At 34.9% G+C, this 23,059-nt stretch overlaps 1 protein-coding gene across 1 annotated transcript; it reads left to right on the top strand.

The window, feature by feature from the left end:
- The first annotated feature begins 20,250 nt into the window (after nucleotides 1-20,250).
- On the top strand, nucleotides 20,251-21,806 carry prmt6 (protein arginine methyltransferase 6). Its single transcript, XM_088598368.1, has one exon. The coding sequence runs from the start codon at nucleotides 20,313-20,315 to the stop codon at nucleotides 21,357-21,359; it is 1,047 nt and encodes a 348-aa protein (XP_088454494.1). The 5' UTR covers nucleotides 20,251-20,312; the 3' UTR covers nucleotides 21,360-21,806.
- Nucleotides 21,807-23,059: the final 1,253 nt, after the last annotated feature.

Below are 23,059 nucleotides of genomic sequence, written 5' to 3' on the forward strand. Positions count from 1 at the left end.
TTGAAATGTGCTCTAATGCAGAAGCTACTTAGCTGTAAAGTACATTTTATGTATTATAATATAAAAATACAAATCAATGATGCAGAAAATATATGAAATAAGATAATATGTACAGTATTTGTAAGCCATACATTTACAACATAGTCATTATGTCTATTTGCCATATTCCTCCAGAGAGATTTTTGTTTTGCCTAAAGAAAGAACTGTAGTTATGAACTGTAAGTGTTAAAGTTTGGATTTTGGGTGCTGTTAATAGTAAAATGTAATGACATTGAATTCTATTTTGACGTTTTGTTGGCATAACTGACGTTTACTTTCTGACACCTACATAAGTGTTTGCGACTTCTCATCCAGCTACTGACGAACCTAATCATACAGAATGCTTTCAGAAATTAGTTATCACTTAAAGGTTTTTGCATAAGGTATATTTCACTATTAAAATTGACATTCAAGCTGTTCAGGAGAAAGGGGGAAATGTACAGTAAATTTGCATTCATCAAAGAAAACATTAGTTTTAGCATTAAACATTAAACATTAGCCTAGTACAGTAATATTCCTGATTTTGTGAGAGAAAATGAGAACTTCACTGTTACAATCACTATTGCTTTTTTAAATATTAGTGAAAGTATGAAGCATGCCCTGGAGTTCTGGGCTCAAGGGTGCTGTCTGCGTGGAGTTTACATGTCTGCCCTGTGATTGGACTGGTGTCCCATCCAGAAGGTACCCTGCCTTGTGCCTGTTGCTTGCCAAGATCCCCCTGGGTCCCCCATGACCCTGAATTGGAGGGACCAGTTAGAAAATAGATAGATAAAGCATACTGTTATCAGATATTCCATCTCTGAGAAACTTTGTAGAGTAAAAGGCAAAATATAAACTATCAATGAAGATATCATAATTCATCATCAGAGCATTGGGACTGCTCATATTGCCCAGATGTCAAGACTATCATACCAGAGGAGGACAGAGAAGCATTTGAAAGGTACAGTATGGTAAAAACAAGCATGATCAAATGTAATGACATTATCATCTCCATGGAGACTATGGCCCTTGTACCACACTGAGGAATAACATCAGAGAATGATCCCAGCACTATGAGACCCAGAGAGTAAGAAAGAGAGGAATGAAAAGAGCCTACGATGAGCAGATTGTGTAGTCTGCAACCAGAGAGGGTGTGGAAATCAGTCACCTCTGGGTTCATGAAAGACAATAATTGTCAGGAATCCTCAATGAAAAGGTATACAGATCCTGTGCAGATGCAGGAGTAGGTAGGTGATGAAGCAAGCGAACAATCCAGTATGTAAGGTGAGTCCGTGGTCAAAAGGAGAAAGGTGGTTCAAAATCCAGGAAGTACAAATAGTGGCAAACAATCTGAAATGAGAGACAAGGTTCCAAGATGAAAGGCAAAAGGGAAGTCCAGTAGCAGAAGAATGCGAGGTAAAGAATAAACGCCAGGTAGAGCTCTCAAGGAGTAGACTCAATACCGGGCAGCGGGAAGTGGACTCGGATGGTTTAAATAGTGCTACTTGCTGCACGGTAGAGCGTGTGCTGATGGATTAACACGTGCGGCGGCACTTGTTACTATTAACCCACTGCTGGTACTGGTTAGTTCTTTTGTGAGATGATCTCCACTGGTTGTAGGTCGTTACAATAATCCCGTACCACCAGGAACAGCAAAATAACAAATTAATAACTTATGTAAAAACATATAAAAACTCATATAACCCCAGTGTCCAGGCTAAATTTCCCATTGGTCTTTACCGATCATGGCACCCTAATAATCCCCAGCTATGAATTGGCTTCATCACTCTGTTCTCCTCCTCACTGACAGATGATGTGTGGTGAATGCACTAGTGCACTATGGCTGCCAGTGCACTATGGCGCACTATGGCTGGCATCCAGGTGGGTGGTGCACATTGGTGGTTGAAGGGAGTCCCCATTACTTGTATAGTGCTTTGAGTGTAAGGAATTATTCTTATTCTTATTATTATTATTAAAACATAAAGGTTGATACAGTACATCCAAAGAAGAAGACTTAAATACAGTACATTCATTTTCATTTATATAATCTGTTTTTACAGAAATACTGTTTTAGGCAACAAAAGTTTCTTATATTGTTAATCCTATACTGGCTTTATACTGTTCTGGTAATTCAATAAGATGTCTGCATTTTTATTTTTTTTTTGTATTACAGAATATCAAAATCAATTAAAATAGAGGTGCTGCACCATGAGAACAAATTGTGGATCAATTTTCCATTATTTATTATGAACTCATATGGGAATCCAAGTTAAAAACAGAACATAGCATTTGAGGCTGCAGGCTTTCATCAACCAACATAACAGGAGGCCTTTTATTTTAAGTGGATTTCTTCAGAATCACCAATGAACCAGAGGATACAAGTGAAAACTACGTAGAAGAGCATTTAATAACATCATCAGGAAGCACTTCTTTATGCAAAGAGTTAATGGAATATAGAATAAGCCACCCCACTAAGCCAAGTTGCTGAAGCTAATACCCTGGCTTCTTCAGGAAGCAGATGGATGAGATCCTTCAGTCAATTAGCTACTAACTACAAAACCAGAAAAGATGGGGCAAATGGCCTCTTTTCATTTGTACCATTCTTATGTTCTAGTAGTAGTTTTACATTAAAGAGATCAGATTAGTAAATTATTTCATAGGTGTCATATTCCATTGAGAAGACAGTGAAGAAAGATGTGAAGACGGGGGTTTGAATTTAATCCTTTCTGTAGGGGGTTTAGACTTCTAAGTCACAAGCTGGGGTTTATGGCAGGAAAGGGGGTTAACTGATAAGGATTGCAGATGCAAGCTAGGAACCCCCCTGGGTGTAATGTTAAACTGACCATTTGCCCAGAACATCGTAAACTGGCCAAATACCATGAACCCCCCTCTTTACCATCAGACCGAGTGACGTCAGAAACGGAGAAGAAAACACTATATAACTCAAAAGTTTGTAACAGTACGTTGAACAATACTTCGGTTTTGTTGTTTCTTGCGGGAAACAAGACTTCGGCTTTATTGTTCCTTGCATGCAATAAACTCATCTGTTTTACTTCATCTCGGGATCAAGAACCTTATTTCTTCTGTTACAACAACAGTAATGAGTCATGTTCTATAATCACACATTAAAAACCTAACACTTCACCATTATAATAAATAATTTTACAATAGAATCTGTTCTTTCATCTGTCTCACGTCTGTCCCTTTCCTTTGACGATTTTCTTTGCTTAGTGCATTCTAGTGAAAATATACTTCCAAAACAGAAACACACTCAAATGGTATTTACAAAAACATCATAAACTTACAATTTACATTTTTGTGTGTAAAAGAAATTCCTCCCCACCATTCCACACAATGAAGACATTTTTAATTTATAGTACTATAGTCTTATCCATGACATATATGATGAAACAATTTACAGTATGTAATATTATATTCTGTTAAAATCATGTACTGATAATATAGAATGTAGACCTTTTTCTTGGTTTATGTTTTGTAATTTGTTATGCCAAACATTTCTGGTGTGAAATAAAGAAAATAATAGTCTTAACTATGTGGAAACTCTGAGAAAACCTATTGATTTAGACAATTTGTAAATGCAAATACAGGGTTGCTGAGGTTGCAGAACTATCTGCAGTTTTCCACTGTTTTAGTGATAAACCTTCCATCTCCAGATCAGCCTTCAGCCTGCTGTTTGCTGTACAATCTTTATCTTCACATGCTGGCACATTTAATCTCACATTCTCCATTTGCCTCAGTCAGAGCAGACACTTAATAGTTTGATTAGAGCCACTGGTCATTCTTTACTATGTGCTTCCTACATCATTGTTAAGACACAGCAAACCTTTTAATTTTCAAAAGGAATTGGTTAAGAATGGAAGAAAAAACACAAAACATCATTTTTCACTTCACAGTATTCTTAAAATGCGTAAATGAGCACAATTCATTTTTTGTGTTGTTCTCCTGTACAGTGGACTAAAGAAAAAAAAGGTAATACCAGGGAAGGCTAAAGTAATTAATTTCCATTTTAGGTGAGATAAATACATAAAAGGTCATTTTAAAAGCCACATTTTTATTTAAATATCCTACTATACAGTATGTGATGAACAAAAGTGAGTGGTTATCAGTAGATTAAGTAATACGTCATCTGTATCCTTTATTAGTGCTGACAAGAATCATTGGTTTAGACAATTTGCTAAATATCTGGTAATTTCTCTAACAAACAATCACATCGGTGATTTACAGTGTTGTAAAATGTTATTTGCTAATGATGCATTAGTGCAGGTCACATTAAGAGCTGAAGTGAAGTCAATGTTACAAAATAAATGAGTCACTACCACATGATCATCTGCAAAACACACAAAGATCATTTTCACACAAAATGGTTTTGAACTTTCTCCTACAGATGTTATGTAACAATTAGTTGATGGCCTCAAAATTATTACAAAAATACAAATATTCCAGAGTGATGCAATAGATTTTTAAAAATAGTTTTGGATTTTCACCTACAAATGTTACGTGTATGTAACAATTAGTTGATGGCCTGAATATTATTACAAAAATACAAATATTCCAGAGTAATTTAATTTCCAGAGTTTTTTGGAAAGGACACTGGTAACACTTTGCAGTGCATCATTATTTTTTATAATAATGTTTTATAAAACAATGTGGTTTTTAATAGAATTAATTTGCTTTGCTACAGTATGTTGTAGAAGTCAGATTAGCACAAGTTCCTTATTCAATTATTCTAATTTAATCTTGGTATATATATATATCTGGTAAATATAATATTTTAACCAGAATCTGTAAAATGTATATTGTGTATTTGGATGCACTCTGTCTAATTTCATTACAACAAATGAAAATTAAAAACATAACAAGAACAAACACACATAGCCTATGCCAAAGCTTGTTGTAAGAGAATAGAAGACAAAAAAGAGATTTTAGTTGAATTTGACCTCTCGCAGGATTAGCTGAAAACCTTTGGAATGTCTCACTTTTTGCCATTTAATATTGTTTTTACAAACTATAAAAATTGATTTCTTGCTTTTTAGAAGTATTCTTTAATTCAATTAATAGTGAATTATATAATAGGTAATATACATAATAGAGTGTGTTCTGTGTATTTTAGAAACAAACATTACAGAAACACATTAATCATCCCCTGCATATATTGTAGCTGGTACCCTAGAGTTAAGTGCGATGGACATTAAGGAGGTTATCTCTGAGAAAATACTGCAATGCCATCACCAAAGTAGCAGTGAGAACTCTCATACAGCTTATAATAGAATGTAATTTTTTATCACAAATATTGATATATGCATTTGCTTATTTATGATAAACTGTTCTAATCAGTAAATAGTTTTTATTATTTTGACATGAATATTGAAGAAAGGATTGGGCACCTCCATTTGAAAATTTTTCCCAGTAATCTTTTCTTTCTGAAGAATTCCTGAGTTTTCTAGGTGAGATCTCATACATGTCAAACATACTACAACATCAAAGTGTGCCCTTTTGTCATTTTCACAACAGCAGATGCTTATTCCTTAATTTACCTATCACCCTTTTCAGGTAAGTTAACATTGTATTTGAACAAAAACAGGTTTTAGTCTTACTCTTGATTTAAAAATAGTGTGTGACCCTGAACTAAAATTACATGTACACTCGGAAAACAAACCAATAAAACATGTTATTTTGTACCTGGGGCAGGAGCAGATGGGTTAATTGTGATGAAAATAAGATGTAAATTAGGGCAGCTTGCACATACTGTATATGAATCAAGTACATGTCTTTTATGAAGGACTCAATGAAACTGTAATATTGAATACCATTAGCAGCATGATGAAGAGATGGCAATTAATAAGAAAGTGAAGGCACTTTCAGGTTTGAAACGTAAAAATTCAAATTGCATGTTTTCTCCCCACTATCTTTTTTATTTTTTAATATACATTGATAAAATTAGTCTCAAATAGAGCAATTGACTTCTTAACAGTATTACTGTGACAGGTAGTCTTAGCAATCTGCAACCGTTTGGCTTTAGTAAGCAACATGTATTAAAAATTAATAAAACTAATTATTCTAAACCTCAGTGGTAAATGAATTAGGCAGAAAATACACATGATAGCTTAATTGGTTGTTGTTGAACCCAAGACCTGACAGGAGCTGATTATAAAATCAATTTATAATTATGGGTGAAGTGACTGTGAGGTATACAAAAATCTCTTCAATCTGTTCAAGACAACTCGTTTTTATGAATCTCTGTGGACTCACTTTGAAGGGATTACACTTTTATTTTCAAATTTGGGCAAGTATGTAAACTTGAAAATGTCACAGAAGGTCTTCACATTTTGTCAAACTATTTGGCTTACAGATGTAGCAATAAACTAAGGTTTTGACAAGCTTTGTGAATAAAATAAAATTATTTTCATTCTGGATTGTACTTTATTGGCCAGAATCCAAATGTAATATAACTTATGTGAACAGTGTAACCCCCCATTGTTTCCAAATGTGTGATTTCATGAGCAAATAAAATCAAACAACTTTGTAAATCCCTGAAATAATGTAGCTTCAATATCAAAATGTATAGTCTTACCCTAAACTCAAATTGTGGAAAAATAATAATTTCAAGAAAGATCCCTCTGTAAATAAAGCTCCATAAGTGACAAATCTTTAGGTATAAGATAATAGTGTAACTTGTCACACCTCAATAATTTTAAATACTGTAATTGTTCACTAGATTGAAGAATCATCATAATCTGGAAATTTACAGTAACTATCTACTGTACCATGACAGGAACTAGACAGTGTATTAATTTAAGTATTACTTCATTTTCATCTAAAATGTAATGTAAAGTTTCATCACAGTGTCAGTGATATTTAAAAAACGCAGCAACTTTCTTATTAAATGCCACATCTACCACTATGCATGTGGAGTCTGAACTGTGATTCAGTTCAAACTTGCTATCACTTTTTATTCTTTAAAATGGAACTGAACCGAAGATGAGAAAATAATGCAAAAGCGCTGAAGGGGAATTAAAATAATTTAAAAAGTCAAAGGTTCCACATGTATTCCAAAAGTGAGCAAATCGATCAATACATTTTCTAACTGCTCCTTCAAGTTCAGGGTTACAGGGGAGCTGGAACTTATCTCACCAGTGGCAGGGTACTGTACACCCTGGATGGGATGACAGTTCCTCACAAGACAGATGGACAAAAACACAGACAAGCATAGACTCACAGGCCCAATCTTCCTAGAGCTCAGTTAACCTAAAAGTATGTTTTTTGGACTGTGGAAACTATAGCACCCAAAATAAACCCATGTGAACAAGGAAAGAATATACAAACTCTATGTACAATTACAAAAAATATATAATTGTATATAATATACATAACACTTTATAAATTGATTAAAAATCCAACAGAACCTAGTTAAAGAAAAATAGTACAATGAATTCTAGACATAGCCATGGATGGATATTAGAAAGGCCAAGAGAGAAATTAAATGAAATATTGCAAAGGAGACTTAAATAATTAATAGAAGGTCTTTCGCTACTACAACAGCAAATGAACCATCAAGGAAGAAAAATTATGTAAAATGTATCCGGGACAAACATGGGAAACGTCTAGACAATAAAAGGGAAATGGCTGATGTACTAAACAAGTAATTCACCCAGGTGTTGGCTAACAAGGAAGTCAACAATATGCCTCAGGCAGTGGAAGGACAAATTTCAGAACTGCATTAGTATTAGCATACAAGAGGCAGAAGTATTTTGGGTAGTAGAAGCATTCAAGAATTATCAATCCTTGGGGCATCTTCTATAATTGTATTAAAGAAAACGAGTGATGCTACTGAGAAGTCACTGACGCAATTCGTCCAAGAGTCAGAGAAGTAGTACACAGAGACTGGAGAACTGCTCATATACAGTAGTACCCATCCATAAAATGAATAACTATAAGAACAACTATAAGAATGAACTACAGGATCACCTACTGTATGTAGAAATAATATCCCAGGAAACATGGATTTAGAAAATATAGGTCTTGCCTTGTTCTTTGAACAAGCAAGAAAAGTAACACATAGTGCGTATTATATGGTGTATAATATTATATTTTCAGAAGGCTTTTAATAAAGTTCCTCTAAGGTTGATTATGGGCATCCAGGGCAATGTGAGTGTTTGAATTAAGAACTTGTTATTAACTGGGGTATATTAAATATTGAACAGGGAATACAGATAAGGTATGAATACTAAAATTGGAATAAATACTCAAATGGAATTAGTGGAGTACCACAACGATCTGTACTAGGACCAATCTTCTTACTATATATTCTGTTAATCATCTAGACATAGGTACAATTAGTAAACTAGCCATGTTTGCAGATGATACCAAATTAAAAGGATTAGCAAACACTGTAGGAGCAGCAAATTCAATTTTTAAAAAATTAAGATAATATTTGAAGCCAGACAAACACCTGACATATGATGTTTGATGTAGAAAAAGTGCAGGCAGTAATAACATTAACTATAAATAAAAAAGGAAAGGCTAAGCTAGAAGACACCTACATATAAAAAAGACAGGTGTTAATGTTGACACATCATTTACATCTTGTAAGTAATGTAGGGAAGCACTCATAAGTGCAAAATAAAATATCCACTTTGAAATCAAATAAAGTTACTTTAAAATGGTAAAATTCTATAACCACTACTAAGGGCCATTTAGAATAACATGTACTGTTATGGCTATTGGAAGAGGCTATTGAGTTTTTAGAGACAGTGGTCAACACCTGGCTAATGTTAATATCTGCAGATCTTTCAAAGCAAGAAAGGAACTATGGTTTTTGCCAAATGGAAAGGGGTCTGAGACACCTGAGACATGAAAGAAATCTTCTCGAAAACTTATTTAAGTTCTAGGTAAATGATTAAGAGTCATCAACAGTCCAGAAAAAAAGACAGGTAGGCAGAGAGAGGGACTCAGAGAAAGGAGAGGAGAGATAACAGTGAGAAAGACACAAGCTGATCAGCTTTTAGAGCCAGATTCCACTTAAGTATTTAAACCATGTTGAGAGAACTTGCTTGCCATTATATTGTTTTTAGGAAACTCTGATTTCCCATATAGAGAATCCCTAGGTTAAAAACAGCCTCCCCTGGTCAGTGGATGCATTTTTAGAATACACACACTTTCTGTCATCCAGATTTATATAGAGTGATATTAAACCTTAGGTTGTATTCAGCATTTAGAAGGCAGGTTTTTCTTGTTTTCTGGTCTGTAAGGAATTATTATAGGCATTAAGAATACTTGCAAACTAGTAATAGTCTGGGGGCTTTCTGGTTGATCAGGATGCAGACCTCTGAAATGCCTTGTTTGTAAATAGGGAAACTTGTATTTTGTATTTTTTGCTGTGTGTTCTCTGTCATTATCATTATTAATAAATATATGTTTAACAAAGTGTGCCTAATTTATTACTATTTTGCCAAAACTGTGCCAGAGAGCAAGGATCTCAGGTATCTCTAATTATACAAATCACTCAGGTATAGTCTTGGCATATCTTTACAAGTTGGCGGAAAGAGCACTTATTTTACTTATTGATTAATCTCTCGATTATTTTCTGTTATTCTCTATTTTCATAACCCCCTATTGTAACTACAATTCTGGTCAACATACTATAGAAAATATATTGCTGCTCTGGAATCAGAAACAGAAAAGACCAGTCAGATTTGTTCCAGAGTTTAATGGAATGTCCTAAACTGAGAGCCTGAAGATACTGAATATTTTTAGTCTTGAACAGTGTAGATCATGTGGGGGATGCAAGTATTCAAAATCCTCAAAAGCATTAACAAATTCAAATCATGTTAATTAGGTTTTCGTTTTATGGACAAGGACCAAAATATGAGACAGGATTAAGTTTTGGGTTACAGTAAGGATTGAGATTACATTTATGAATAGGTTTAGAGTTAGGGTTGGAACTGTGGTTTGGGTTTGAGTTAGAGACGTTTTAGGTTTAGCCTTGGGTTCAGTATGAGAGTTAGAGAGTTAGAGCTAAAGTTGTAAAAAAGACCAGATTTTTGTTAAGCCTTTGAGCTAGAGATAGAGTCACAATTAGGGTTATACTGTATCTAGGATAAAGGTAAAGATTATGGAAGTTGCAAGGATTATGACTGAACCTAGAATTAGTATTAAGAACAGCACCACCTCTTCAAAGCAAATAAATCTATGTAAAAATTAATCTTTCTTTGATTTGTGGTTGCAGCATAAGGTGTCTGATTTTTGTGGTGGCAAGTAATAATAGAGATTTTTTGCATTAATGAACAGAAACAAAGAATAGAACATTACTTTAAGTTATCGTAAGTAAGTGACATTTTATCATCTGTGGTATGCAAACAAGTTTAACAAATATCAAATTGCACTTGTCTTCATTACTCTGTCTGGTATAGAAGAAAAAGAAAAAAAGCATGCAGTATCTAATTCCCATTAATGACCAAGTACAGTTATTTAGTACAAAATATTGTATTTTATTTAAGATTTTTGATGTGCTCAGCATCTCTTTTTACCTCCTTTGTGGCTGTCATATTTGCACGTTGTACTTAGTAATTTAATCTAATTGCGCTGTAATGCAATTGATCCTATGATAGATTGCAAGCATTCCTGCTGGGAAAGGACTGTAATTATTGAATTGGTTAATGGGATAACAAGTGATGAGCCAAGATTCTGTCACACTGAGTGGTCAGTAAGAGAAAGAGAAAAAATACTTCAGTTATTACACTTTCCCTTCAGATTCTGACATTATTTTGCAAACTACAATTAACTGCTACAAAAAGTCCTTACATCTGCCATGAAGAAATAAATCCTACATTGCACCTTAACTTTGTAAGCACCACCAAAGAAAACATACTACAATATTACTTTATTTTAGCATATGAAATCAAATAATGCAGATAATTGATCTAGCATTTTTAAAGTAATGCAACAGATAAGCAGTCTCTCAGCTAGGGGTAGAGGCAATGTTAAAAGGGCCTGAACTCACTTGGACTTGTTGTAAATTAATTCTGATTTGATTGCTTCTAACATACAGACATTAATTGACAGATCAGAAAATGCTTGTTCAAAGCTTTGGATTACGAAAACAGGCTATTGTGCAAATTATATTTAAGCATAATTTTGGGGGGGGTTTGTTATTTAGATTTGTTGGTAGTTTTGGCCTAATTCAGGAAGCAGTTAAAACTGTGTTCTCAAGAATATGAATAAGCAGACTATGAAATGGAAGAAGCCAACAAATTTCATTAGACTATCAGTAGACTATCTAACTTAGTTTGCGATCAATTGTCATCCATTTCTTTTGATAAAAAACAGAAATTTAACATCTTAAGCAAGAAGCAGTGGGGAAATTTAATGACTGCAATGCAACTTACTGCACCAAAAAAGGCTATATAATATGAAACATGGTATATTAAACCTGTAAAATATTTTCATTTTTTGCTTTTTCAATTAGAAAAGATAATTAGATATATGAACAGTCATACATAGTGTACATTCACTTGGTTGTATAAATAAATTCCATTCATAAAACAATACTTAAACTCATATTTCTCATCTTTATGTCAAATTCATTGGCCATACAATTTCATGGTACACTCATAAGGTATACAAGGCAAGGACATATCCTGAAAAGGTAAAGCCTGTATTTGAGCTAAGGAGCTTACCTGCCTGTAGGTTCTCAAATGGAACCTTCTACAGTAGCTCATCACAATCACCCCTTCCAGAACTGGTGACTGTACACACTGTACTGTACAGTTCATACACCTGCATGGAATGAGGCAATCAGGTTAAAGTACACACAGGAGTGTTCATGGAAAAGATTCAGACTCATAGCCCTGTGGTTAAGAGGACAGAATCATTAATCATTACGCTGTGTGGTCCCCTAAACAACTTGAATTTTTAATTTAATAGCATTTTGCCCAACATAAGCCATTTGCTTACCTTTGTGGTAGAATTTCACCACCTTTAATGTAGAATAATATTATTTCAACTTTTATGAAGACTACTACAGGAACAAAGAATACAAATACAAAGTCTCTGGAAGAATGTCTGTGAGACGATGAAGACAGAGGAAAATAATTGCGTATAACCATATAACTTTATGTCAATTATCACCCGGTTGTAAACCATCAGTCCATAGATTAATGGCTAATCAATGCTTGGAGGCACATAAGGAAACATAACATAACATTGCATTCCTCAGGATGCCCTCTGGAAAACTTTGGAACAAATATGGAGTTCACAAAGATTTTACAAAATACTGAATGTTGATTCTGAGACAATATCTTTATTTGCAATTGGAAGATAAAATATTGATCTTGCTGTGAAACATGCATGTTATAATGTAAAACTATCTTAAAGATCCAACAGCTGAATCTTTGAGGACATTTTTGAGACCTAATTTGCAATTGCCTCATTTTCCTTTTTTATCTGGAGAAGTGAACTAGATCCCTGCTGTTGTCCTGCCTCTGCTGGTATTTATTTCTAATATGACAGATGCTTCCAAAGGAGTTTATTAAGTTAAACAGTTGGAGAGAAGGAGAAATGGGAAAAACTAAACATATATTTTACATATTCCTTGCCAATATTCTTTAAAAGCTTTCATGATTAATTCTTTACTTCAGACTTTTTTGGTTTCCTGTGGGTTTTTTTTTTTTTTTTGGCCAGGTCTGTGCAGAATCATTAAGGAATAGGAATGTGACGGTTAGACCTGTTTTAGGTCGATCTGGAAAATATTTTAAAAAATGTATCTGAAAAAAAAATGCTGGTAGCTAAAACTACCATAATACAATGAAAAGAAAAAAATGAATAAATAATAAAAGTATTATGTAAATTTTTCAGTACACGACAAGTTAACAAACATGGTTTGTTAAGGTTTGTAAACTAAAAGAAAATTAGAAATTTGCCCTTTTCAGTATTTGCAGGAGCATGCAGTTCAGAACTGAAGATAATGTACAGAAGATTCCCTTCTTGTGATAAACTTTCAGATCACACTTCTGCACAGCACTTTCATTTATTATTTACTTTGGTGACATTCATTTAATTCTCTCCATTATAATGCTTAGCTCGTTTCAAGCACTCGATTTCTTTTATTCATACCAGTTGTATTCAAGGTCACCTCGTTTTGGCATTTAAATGGTCTGTTCTTGAATGTTCAATATCTTTTCCACGGTGTTAAGAAGGACTCAGTTGCAAATTTTCTCATCTATTTTGTTAAATATATTTAAAATTAATAGGCTATCTCCTTCTATTAGTTTTAATCCTCACGTTTGGTGCTGAGCTTGCAAATGATACATACTGTAGGGTTCATATCATTAGTTCATTATGGAAAAAGCAGGATATTCTTATACATTTCCAGAGGATTATTTTTACATAGTATCTTTAAATGTGAAAAGTAAGAGTGCAAATATATAGTCATTTTATTCGTGTTAAAGATACATTAATGGCATTTACATTATTTTGTAAAGTATTTTTTCACTCAAGGATTATAGCATAATCCCAGAGTTATCACAGATTGGACTAACTGGGTGAAGCAGCTGGTTAATGCTTATTGATAGGCAGCAGTAGTCATCACAATCCATCAGTCCATTTTCTGAGTTATGCTTAACCCACAGAGATCTGTTATAAAGAGCACAGGTGAGGGAGAAAAATCACAGCATTTCAGTACTTGTGCATCACCTTCATACACCACACCATATGTTTTGGACGCCCTCAACACAAGAACACACAGCCATGCCCTCTAACACAAACATCCACCTCAGTCAAGTTAAATGACACAACCAATTTGCAAGGGCCTCAGTTAACTAAACTGATTAGCATAAACAGGCTAAAACTTTTATTTTTATAAGTTCAAATCTTCAGCAATATATGCACTGGGTAAATCAGGCAGTGTGAACATTGTGGTGATACTGCAATGGTCTAGGGTTCAGCCTCTTCTTGCAAGCAATGGGGGAAGAGAGTAGGATACACCACCTCAATTATCTTGCAGTTGAAAAGAGCGGCAATAATGCTTCTGCCATAGAACCTGAACAGAACGTCTTCAGAATCAACAACAAAATGCAAACAAGAGGAAAGAAATAAAAACTAAGGGAGAGTGCACTTAAAAAGGAGAACATGAAGCACTACTTCACTCAAAAGGGTTGTGGCAGTCTGGAACAAGGTACTCAAAGCCAAAACCGTTGCTTTCTTTAAAGAAATGTCTGGATGTGACTGACAAACAAGCAATCTAAAATGGCCTCCTATTGTTTACAACTTTCGTACAATGCTCCATTCTCGTTTTTGGGGCTCTCAAATTAATCAGCAAAACATTTTAGTCATTAAATGAAGATTGATTCAATTCCAAAATATTTAATGGGACAAATACCAAATACTTAGTACAGTTAGTCTACTATATACCCATAAACAGTCTAAGGTGAGAAGGAATGTTTTGAATCCCATGTCTTCTGCTTTCCTTCAGTTAGCTCTTGTAACAAATGTGCTTAGCATGCTTTGATTGACAGCATCTCTCATTGTAGTCAATACATTGGTTTATAAAATAAAGAAAGGATATTTTATGCCATTCAATATCATTTATTTATTAATCCAGTTGTTTAGATTGGTCTTCTGACTTGGCTTTATAACCCAGATGCTTACAAATATGAATACTGGCATTTAGGTATTCTTAAAATGGATCTCAAATATTTTTTAATCAAATTATATTGCAATGCTGGGTATTTCAAGCTTAGATATTAAACTGATGGCCAGCTGACACTTGGAATATCTGAGAGGGAGAATCATACAGTATGTAAATCTCCTTAGTTCAAAGGAATCTCAAAACTTACAGAGTGAGATGCTGCACTGAATAGCACACAAAGTTTAAAATGATTTAGAAATTAACTTAAAAAAGAGACAGAACTGCTGAAAAGTGTGCATATGTTTTAGTAGGCTAATGATGATACAAATGAATATTGCAGTAACATTACTGTAATTAGTGACATACAGTAAACAAAGTTATATTAAAGAAGTATTTCTAATTCAGAGTTCAAATTCAAGGAGGTGATTTCTGCACAAACAATATTCTCCTAACAAAATAATGAGAAATAGTTTGGCTTTCTGCCCATTTTACTTAAATCTGTCCAATAGCAGTGGTCTTGCTTTCTTTTAACAAAAAAACAAAGGTGAAAATTGGTACTGTTTAATTAGTTCATAATATTGGCCTAGGTTTATTTTAACATCTGCAACAATTACAATTTCAACACAATTGTGTGGGGAATACGAAAATACATCTTGGAAGTAGACCTATTTATAAAAAAGACAGATCTAGGTAGGTTGTTCAGTTTTAGCAAACAGGTTCATGTTAAAACAGATAGTGCCCTCATTGCATGAAATATACAATGCAATTAACAGACAAAAAAAATTAAACTATAATGTCATGTGAGGTGATATCCTGAAAGAAATTTTAACTTGAAGTAGAGGGCCTTTTTCTAGTCGCTTTAAAAACAATCTATTCCAGGTCAGTGCTCTACTTACAGTGTGTAGGTTCCACTAGTGAAAGGTCATGAATGATGAAAGACATAGCAGGTGGTCCATACTTTGAAGCTATCAATAGACCCCTGAGATGAGAATCAAACAAACCACATACAAGCCTTGTCAGACAGGTTTCAGCACTACAGAAAAGGAAAGTCACATTGGTAAAGTATAATGTGCACACACTGTGTAACATCAGGGCACGGTCAGCAAAGAACAGTAAAAGGAAGAAAACGGAAATATGCCATTTAAATAGTATTTTAAGAATTTTTCATTTGTGTGAAATAAAAAGGTAACACCATTGTTCCTAGCATATTTGCATGCATACAAACAAAGTAATAATCTAAGATTTATTCCAAAGTCGGAAAAGAATAAAACGCAAAGCTCACATGCTGTATGCTACATGCTTGGAAGGTGTTTCTGCTAATGCCCTTGAATTAAGGGAAAAATGTTGGTGTTTTGTTGTTGCGCACAATCCTGTTGTCATTATACTTATTTAGTCATATACTGTATAAAATACCATTTGTACTATGTCAGATAATACACAGGTGTGGTTAAGTTACCCATTGGTCTCAAGTGTGATTGAAGAGCTTTACATTTTGTGATAAGAGTATAAGAGAAGAAATAAATATCATATGTGTTGTTGGTATTTGTTCCTTAAAACTTAAAAGGGGATTATGCTTAAAATGACCCAAAATAGTCAGGGTTACCTTTTTTAAATATCGCCCACTTCTTAGCTACAGATTGGAAAAGAAAGATGTGACTTTACAAAAGAAATTCAGAGCACTAGATTAGAATGTTCTTGACTTCTGATAAATAATGCACTCTTAAAAGCAACTTCTCCATTACATGATGATATCAGTTCCAATAATAAGACTTTTATAAAAGTAATCCAATCTTGACAATCTAATTATTCGAGCACTGGAAATATGCTTTCTATAATTTCAGATATAAAGGATTTAACAAAAGTATAGACATATAACTTGATAAAAACTCTTTTGCCCATCCATCCATTTCTAAACTGCTTTCCAATATTACATTCTATAAGAGACAGAAGAAGAAGAAGAAGATGACCTTATTAGCCATATACAATTTCTTGAACTAGGAATTTGTCTTTTTGCATACCCCAGCTTGCTCTCCATCAGACACACAGGCAGGGAGAGAAGCTTGGGGTCAGAGTGCAGGGTCAACCATTTATATGGCACCCCTGGAGCAGCTAGGGTTAAGGGCCTTGCTCAGGGGCCCAATGGAGTAGGGTGCCTCTGCCGGCTGCAGGATTCAAACCAGCAACTTTCTAGCCACAGGCACAGATCCTTAGCCACAGTGCCACTGCTCTGCCCTTGAGTTGTTGGTTAACTTTTGCAGTTTCTCCTTAATGCAGTACCATATACTGTACAATTCTGTCCCCCTGGAAACATGAAGGTTCTAGATTTTTGTAGTTGTAGTTGTAACTTCAATATATATACAGTATATAGTATATCTTCACAGGCCTTTTACAATTAATAACCGTTGGCTGTTAATTAAATGTCAACCTGCAAATAAAGTGCAAACAAGTGGACAAGGTATATATGCTGATGTATACATTTGAAATTGTTAGAATAAATGTGGTAATAAAAGCTCTCAGGTTAATAAATGTATGCATAAATAGCTACAGGTACAGTATACATTCCATATACAGTAGATCTACAAACGGTCACTTTCAATCCATCCATTTTTAAACTGCACAAGGGAGCAGGAGCCTAACGTAGCAAGCAATGGGCTCAAGGTGAGATTCACCCTGGATGGGAAGCCTGTCCATCAAAGAGAATACACAGACACAAGCAAACAGACATTCACACCAGGGCCAGTTTTACAGGAGCCAGTTAAGTACCAGCATGTCTATGGACTGCAGCACAATACGAGGGCACCTGGAGGAAACCCATGTGAACACGGTAAGAATATATAAACTCCACACAGATAGTAAGAAAGAATAGACAAAATCATTTTATGATATTTTGACAGATCTCATCCGCTTCTCTACTAAAATTGTTCCTTTAATTTTGAGGTATCAAATAACCTAGTTTTTAGGTATAACAGTTTCCTTACCATACAACTGCACATATCTAAAACATCTAAGCATCTAAGACTTTTCAATCAGCATTGACATATTTGCATTTTTATCTATCCAAACAAACCACGGGTCTCCAATAATTTAACTTCCATCTGTGTTTGTCATTGTACCAAATAGATTCATATGAAGTTATTTCACAAAAGAATCTTTGCAAACTGGAAATTAGTAACAATTTGTTGGTTTTCAAAAGTCATAGTAGATCAACTGAAATGCCATTTTGTCTTACTTTCATGTTTTAATGGGCTAAAACGTGATACGCATTTTATTACAATGAAGCTTTGCTATCCACTCATTAAGAAAATATGTATTTCTTGTTGTTAAACATTAATTAAAACTATATACAACTCTCATTCTAAAAAATCTAGAAAAGACGGAGAACAAAAGCAAAAGTAAATACATGTTTGACATGAGCTTTCTGTTTGTACTGGAATGCTTAAAATCTTTAATTGTAGATAAGAGCGAGAACAGTATTCTGTTACTAAGGCATGCATCTTACACAAAAATCAATGCATTTTTAGAATAAAAGCATTCTTTATTAATAAATACAATGTTACAGATTTGTTTAAAATGCCACTTGTAACTGTTCTACCATTGCAAGAGTGTTAAAATTGAATCTGTAATATTACAGCTTGAACATCACACATACAGTAAGTTGAAAAAACCATTATTTGGTTGTTAAAACTTTACATTTAAAGGAATGTATTACCACTTGTTCAGTGTATTTATAGCTTTAATTTTCCATGTGTGGTGCTGCACCTGTAGTGCTTGCAGCATACTAATTTTGTATTACTGTTTGACCCCTGAATAAGAGCAGCTTCATTTATATACTAAGGCTTATGGTCTTATGTATTTATTTCTATTTATAATGTAGCTGTTCTTTGCAGTGAAATGATAGTTTCACTTCAAAGCATGAGTAAAGACAAAAAAATATTGGAGATAACAGGGATGCTTTCATGTACCTTGTTGCTGATTAAGAGTGAGCCCTGGTATGGAAAAGTTGCTAGGGAACCTGAAGCACTATGGTTTTGCTCACAGCTAAACTAGTCACACTTCTCCCAGCAGGGCTGTCTGTGAAGCTTCTGTAACACATAAAAGCACCTTCAAACTGTTCTTGCTTTTACTTACAGTATAAGGAAAGCATGAAAGCAGAGTCAAGAAACTATCAGCACATCACTTTTTAATTCAGAATAAACCAAACATATCTTCCTCCTTAGCTCACCATAACAGCACAGAACACAATGATTTTTGGAAGAAAAATTAGATGTTGAAAGAAGCCAATTAGATGTCTATAAAATTCCTTTTTTCCACCCTTTTTTCTAACCACTGCATCCAATTTATGGTCACAGAGGAGCTGGGGTCTATCCTGGCAAGCAACAGGTGCAAGGCAGGATACACACTGGACTGGACATGACACCAGTCTATCACAGGGCAGACACACAGTACATACAGTACCATCTCACCAGGGCCAATGGGAGCACCTGGCAAAAACACACAAACTCCAAACAGATAGCACCCTATGTGTGGAATTGAACCCAGAACCCCAGCACCCCTGAGCCAATGTTAACTACTGCCCCACTGTACCACCCACCAGTGTCTTCATAACTGTTTAAATTACTGGGTACCCTGTGTTATGGATGGAAGGAAAGAAGAAACAAAAAGCAGACGAATAGCTCATCAATAATGTAATCCATACGACCGTGTTATCAACACCAAAAGTGCATGGTGTGCTTCTCTTCAAGAGAATCTGTGAAAACACCTTAACCAAAGCCAACTGAACTGCAGAAATGATACTGCAGATTAACTTTGTATGAACTAACAGCATCCAGCTTTACAGTACACAGATGGGAAATGATCGTCAGTAAACTAAACTGATGACTTAAAATGATTCAAACTTTCACATGTAACCCGGAACAGTGCAATACTGCAGTCGTTTGATAGAGAAAATAAGAAATACGTATATAATTATAGTTGAAAGAGGTTGATGCCTATTCACAATACAATAAGAAATCAGTCACAGTGAGGGCTGTCACTATGATTAGTAAGCAGACATTCTATTTTAATGTGTTGCGCAGTATGATAGAAACAGCTGGAGGTTTAGCTGGCTGTAGATAATAAGTGCTGGAGTGATTTTATTTCCTGTGCATAAGGATCGATAAACTTAATAAAAAGTCGTTTTTAAGACTTTTTATTAAAGGGTTTTTAAATAACCATCACAGGCTGATTTCACTTTGAAAACTGGGAAAAGGGTATAATTGTATCTTTTACTTTGTGGAGTTAGCCTCTGCTTGTTCTTCTACAGCTTGCACGCCGACGCAGCTCCCTGTTGTAGTTATGTTTAATTTTAAATACCATTAACGTATGTTTGTCCTGAGAATTTGTTCTGACGCATCATGAAATTACAGCCTTACGCTCCCTCTCTTTACACTCCTTAAAAGCATTATACATTTAAAATAATCAAGTCCCCAGTCTTTAATTCCCCTTGTTCTTGGGAGTTGTAGTCCAAAAGAAAAGAGGAAGTTAACTTAATTAACTAACTTCCTGTAAGAACTACGATTCCCATGATTCAGTATTACATCCTCCCTCGAGGTAGCTTGGGAAACGCGGAGTACAGTATAGCTGAAGTGGCGTGGGTATTTGACACGGCAAAATGACTCAATTTACGAAAAAGAGGAAATTAGATCAAAGTGTTCAGGATAGTTTGTACTTTGATAGTTATTCCGACGTGACCATCCACGAAGAAATGATTGCAGATAAAGTACGCACCAATTCTTACAGACTGGGTATTTTAAGGAACAGTAAAACGATCCAGGGTAAAGTTGTCCTGGATGTTGGTGCAGGAACTGGTGTTCTGAGCATTTTCTGTGTGCAGGCTGGGGCAAAGAAGGTGTACGCCGTGGAAGCAAGTGCAATAGCTGACCAAGCGAAGGCAATCGTAAAACTCAATAAGATGGATGACAAGATCGATGTTATAAAAGGTACATTAGAGACGACAGATCTACCAGAGGCGGTCGACGTGATTGTCAGCGAGTGGATGGGATACGCACTGCTCCACGAGTCTATGTTGAATTCAGTGATTTTCGCTCGAGATAAATGGTTAAAACCTGGTGGTCTCATTTTACCCTCTAAAGCTGAGCTGTATGTTGCTCCCATTAATGACTTGGTGGTGGAAGACCGACTCAGTTTCTGGAGTACTGTGAAAGACCAGTATGGTGTGGATATGTCTTGTATGTCTGACTTTGCACGGAAGTGTATTATGAATAATGATATCACTGTGAACATGGTTACTGTGGAAGACGTGCTCTCTCATCCTGCGAAATTTGCCGAGTTAGATTTGTACACAGTAACGACTGAGCAGCTTAAACGCGTAAAAGGGTCCTTCACATGTGAGTGTTTTGGATCCTCATGTGTAAATGCGCTGTGCGTGTGGTTTTCAGTGAATTTTCCAGGTGAAGAGAAACCTTTAGTCCTCTCGACTTCCCCTTTCAAACAGGAAACTCACTGGAAGCAGTCTGTTTTGTATTTGGACGAACCGATTGACGTAATGCAGGACACCAAGGTCGAGGGAGAAATAACCTTGTACCCTTCGGAAGAAAGCTCAAGACATATATGCATCCACGTGGACTACACAATAGGAGATCTTAAAAAGAAATCAAAAACATTTACAATGGGGGATGGCTACTCAGACCCTCAGTAAAATAATGTACCGTGATGTCTTGCTGGTGTGCCTGGTCAAAAGTCTAGACCCTTTTTAATTAAAAAAAAGTCCTGAAACCCACCATGTCTAGAAATAAATGCTCCTCATTATATGTAAACTTATTTCTCCTTTGTATTGTGATATTTTTTTAACGAATAAAGTTAGTGTATATGTGAAGTTATGTTGCTTGTTAGAATGTTAAAAGTATTTTTATAAACATGATCTATTAACAAAATAAACCATAAACGTTAGATCAAATTTATTTGTAATCTACTGTGAAACGTTTTGAAGCAAATATGTGCGAAAGCATTTTCCTGTGTGAGGCTTGTTTGAAGGATGTTAAAATTTTAAGACTATGTAAAACGTGTGAAATGTTGAAATTGTAAGAACTTGCTCGGAACTAATTCAAAAAGTGGTCTGTAACAAAATAAAACAAGTTTCAATCCAGATGTTTTTGAGGTCATAGAAATTTGAACAAAACAGTCTTGAAATCGAGCATTTTTTTTGTAATCCCAGAATGTGGCTAAATATGAGTTGTTCATAGAATAAGGTTTACTTATTCAGTGCAGGAGTGAGTGATGAGAGAAATGCCAAGCAGAACATGTATTAATGAGCCAAAGGACACGAGTAGAAACAACATGGAAATGCATTTAAAATTCATTGGAACTCAGCTACTTCTTTATCCAAAGCGTTGTGGGAGTGTGGAACAAGCTGCCCTTGTTGGAGTGGTTTGCGTGGTTAAAACTGATACCTTATCTTCTTTCAGGAAACAGCTGGATGAAATCCTGGGATTAATAAGGTACTGCCAGCCAAAATGGCCAGATGGCCTGAATGAGCTCCTCTATTTTAGAATTGTTCTTATGTTTTATTATTATTATCATTGCTATCCTTTCTCAATAGCTGTACTTGGCCTTTTAGAGATGCACATCACTGCTTAAAACCACTTTTTAAGGATTCAAAGATCATAATAGAGTTGTTAAAATGCATATTGAGTAGCTTTTCAATTTAGTGTATTTTGTGTTTCTGTGGAAGCAGAATTCCTGACTGGGTGCTGTGAGTCAAAAGGAATCTCCTGGAAAACCCCATTGCTGCCATGACCTTTCAACTTTCACCTTGCCCCTTATGATCTTTCAGATTACAATCAGCCTATGGTGGCAATTCTTGGCTATAGTTATAATATATTTGTACTTTCTAGAAGAAAATAGGTAAGACCTAAGATGTATACCATACTTTTGTGTAAATCTATAATAGTACTGTGAAGTACTTTTCTGTAAATGGTACAATCCAATTCTCAGTATGTGAATCCTCAGGTAATTGTAGACTTAATGTATTCAGTGCAGAGTCATTCAATGAAGTAGACACCCACAGGTCCTTATCTAAAAAAAAACATGGTTAGTATAATGACTTCTAATGATGCTTGGAAGAAATGTTCTTTTCAAATGTGATCAAAGTGATACCAGGGCTTGATTTTTCTTGGAGACTTGTGATTTATGGGTGTCCTGAGTAAAAAAGGTTTACTGCCAAAAATTGATACAAAAAGCCTAAGAGTGCTGGCTGTATCATGAATTATTTGGCCTTTTCCCCAAATGTGCTGTTTTAAAATAACCTCTTCATAGCTTAAACTGTGAAACATACTCTGGCCTTTACATTTTATTTAATGGTTGTTCTGATAATATAACCTTTAGATTTTATATAAGCCT

This window comes from Lepisosteus platostomus, chromosome 11 (genome assembly GCF_059453375.1).
Source record: "Lepisosteus platostomus isolate fLepPlt1 chromosome 11, fLepPlt1.hap1, whole genome shotgun sequence".
Classification (NCBI taxonomy): Eukaryota; Metazoa; Chordata; class Actinopteri; order Semionotiformes; family Lepisosteidae; genus Lepisosteus; species Lepisosteus platostomus.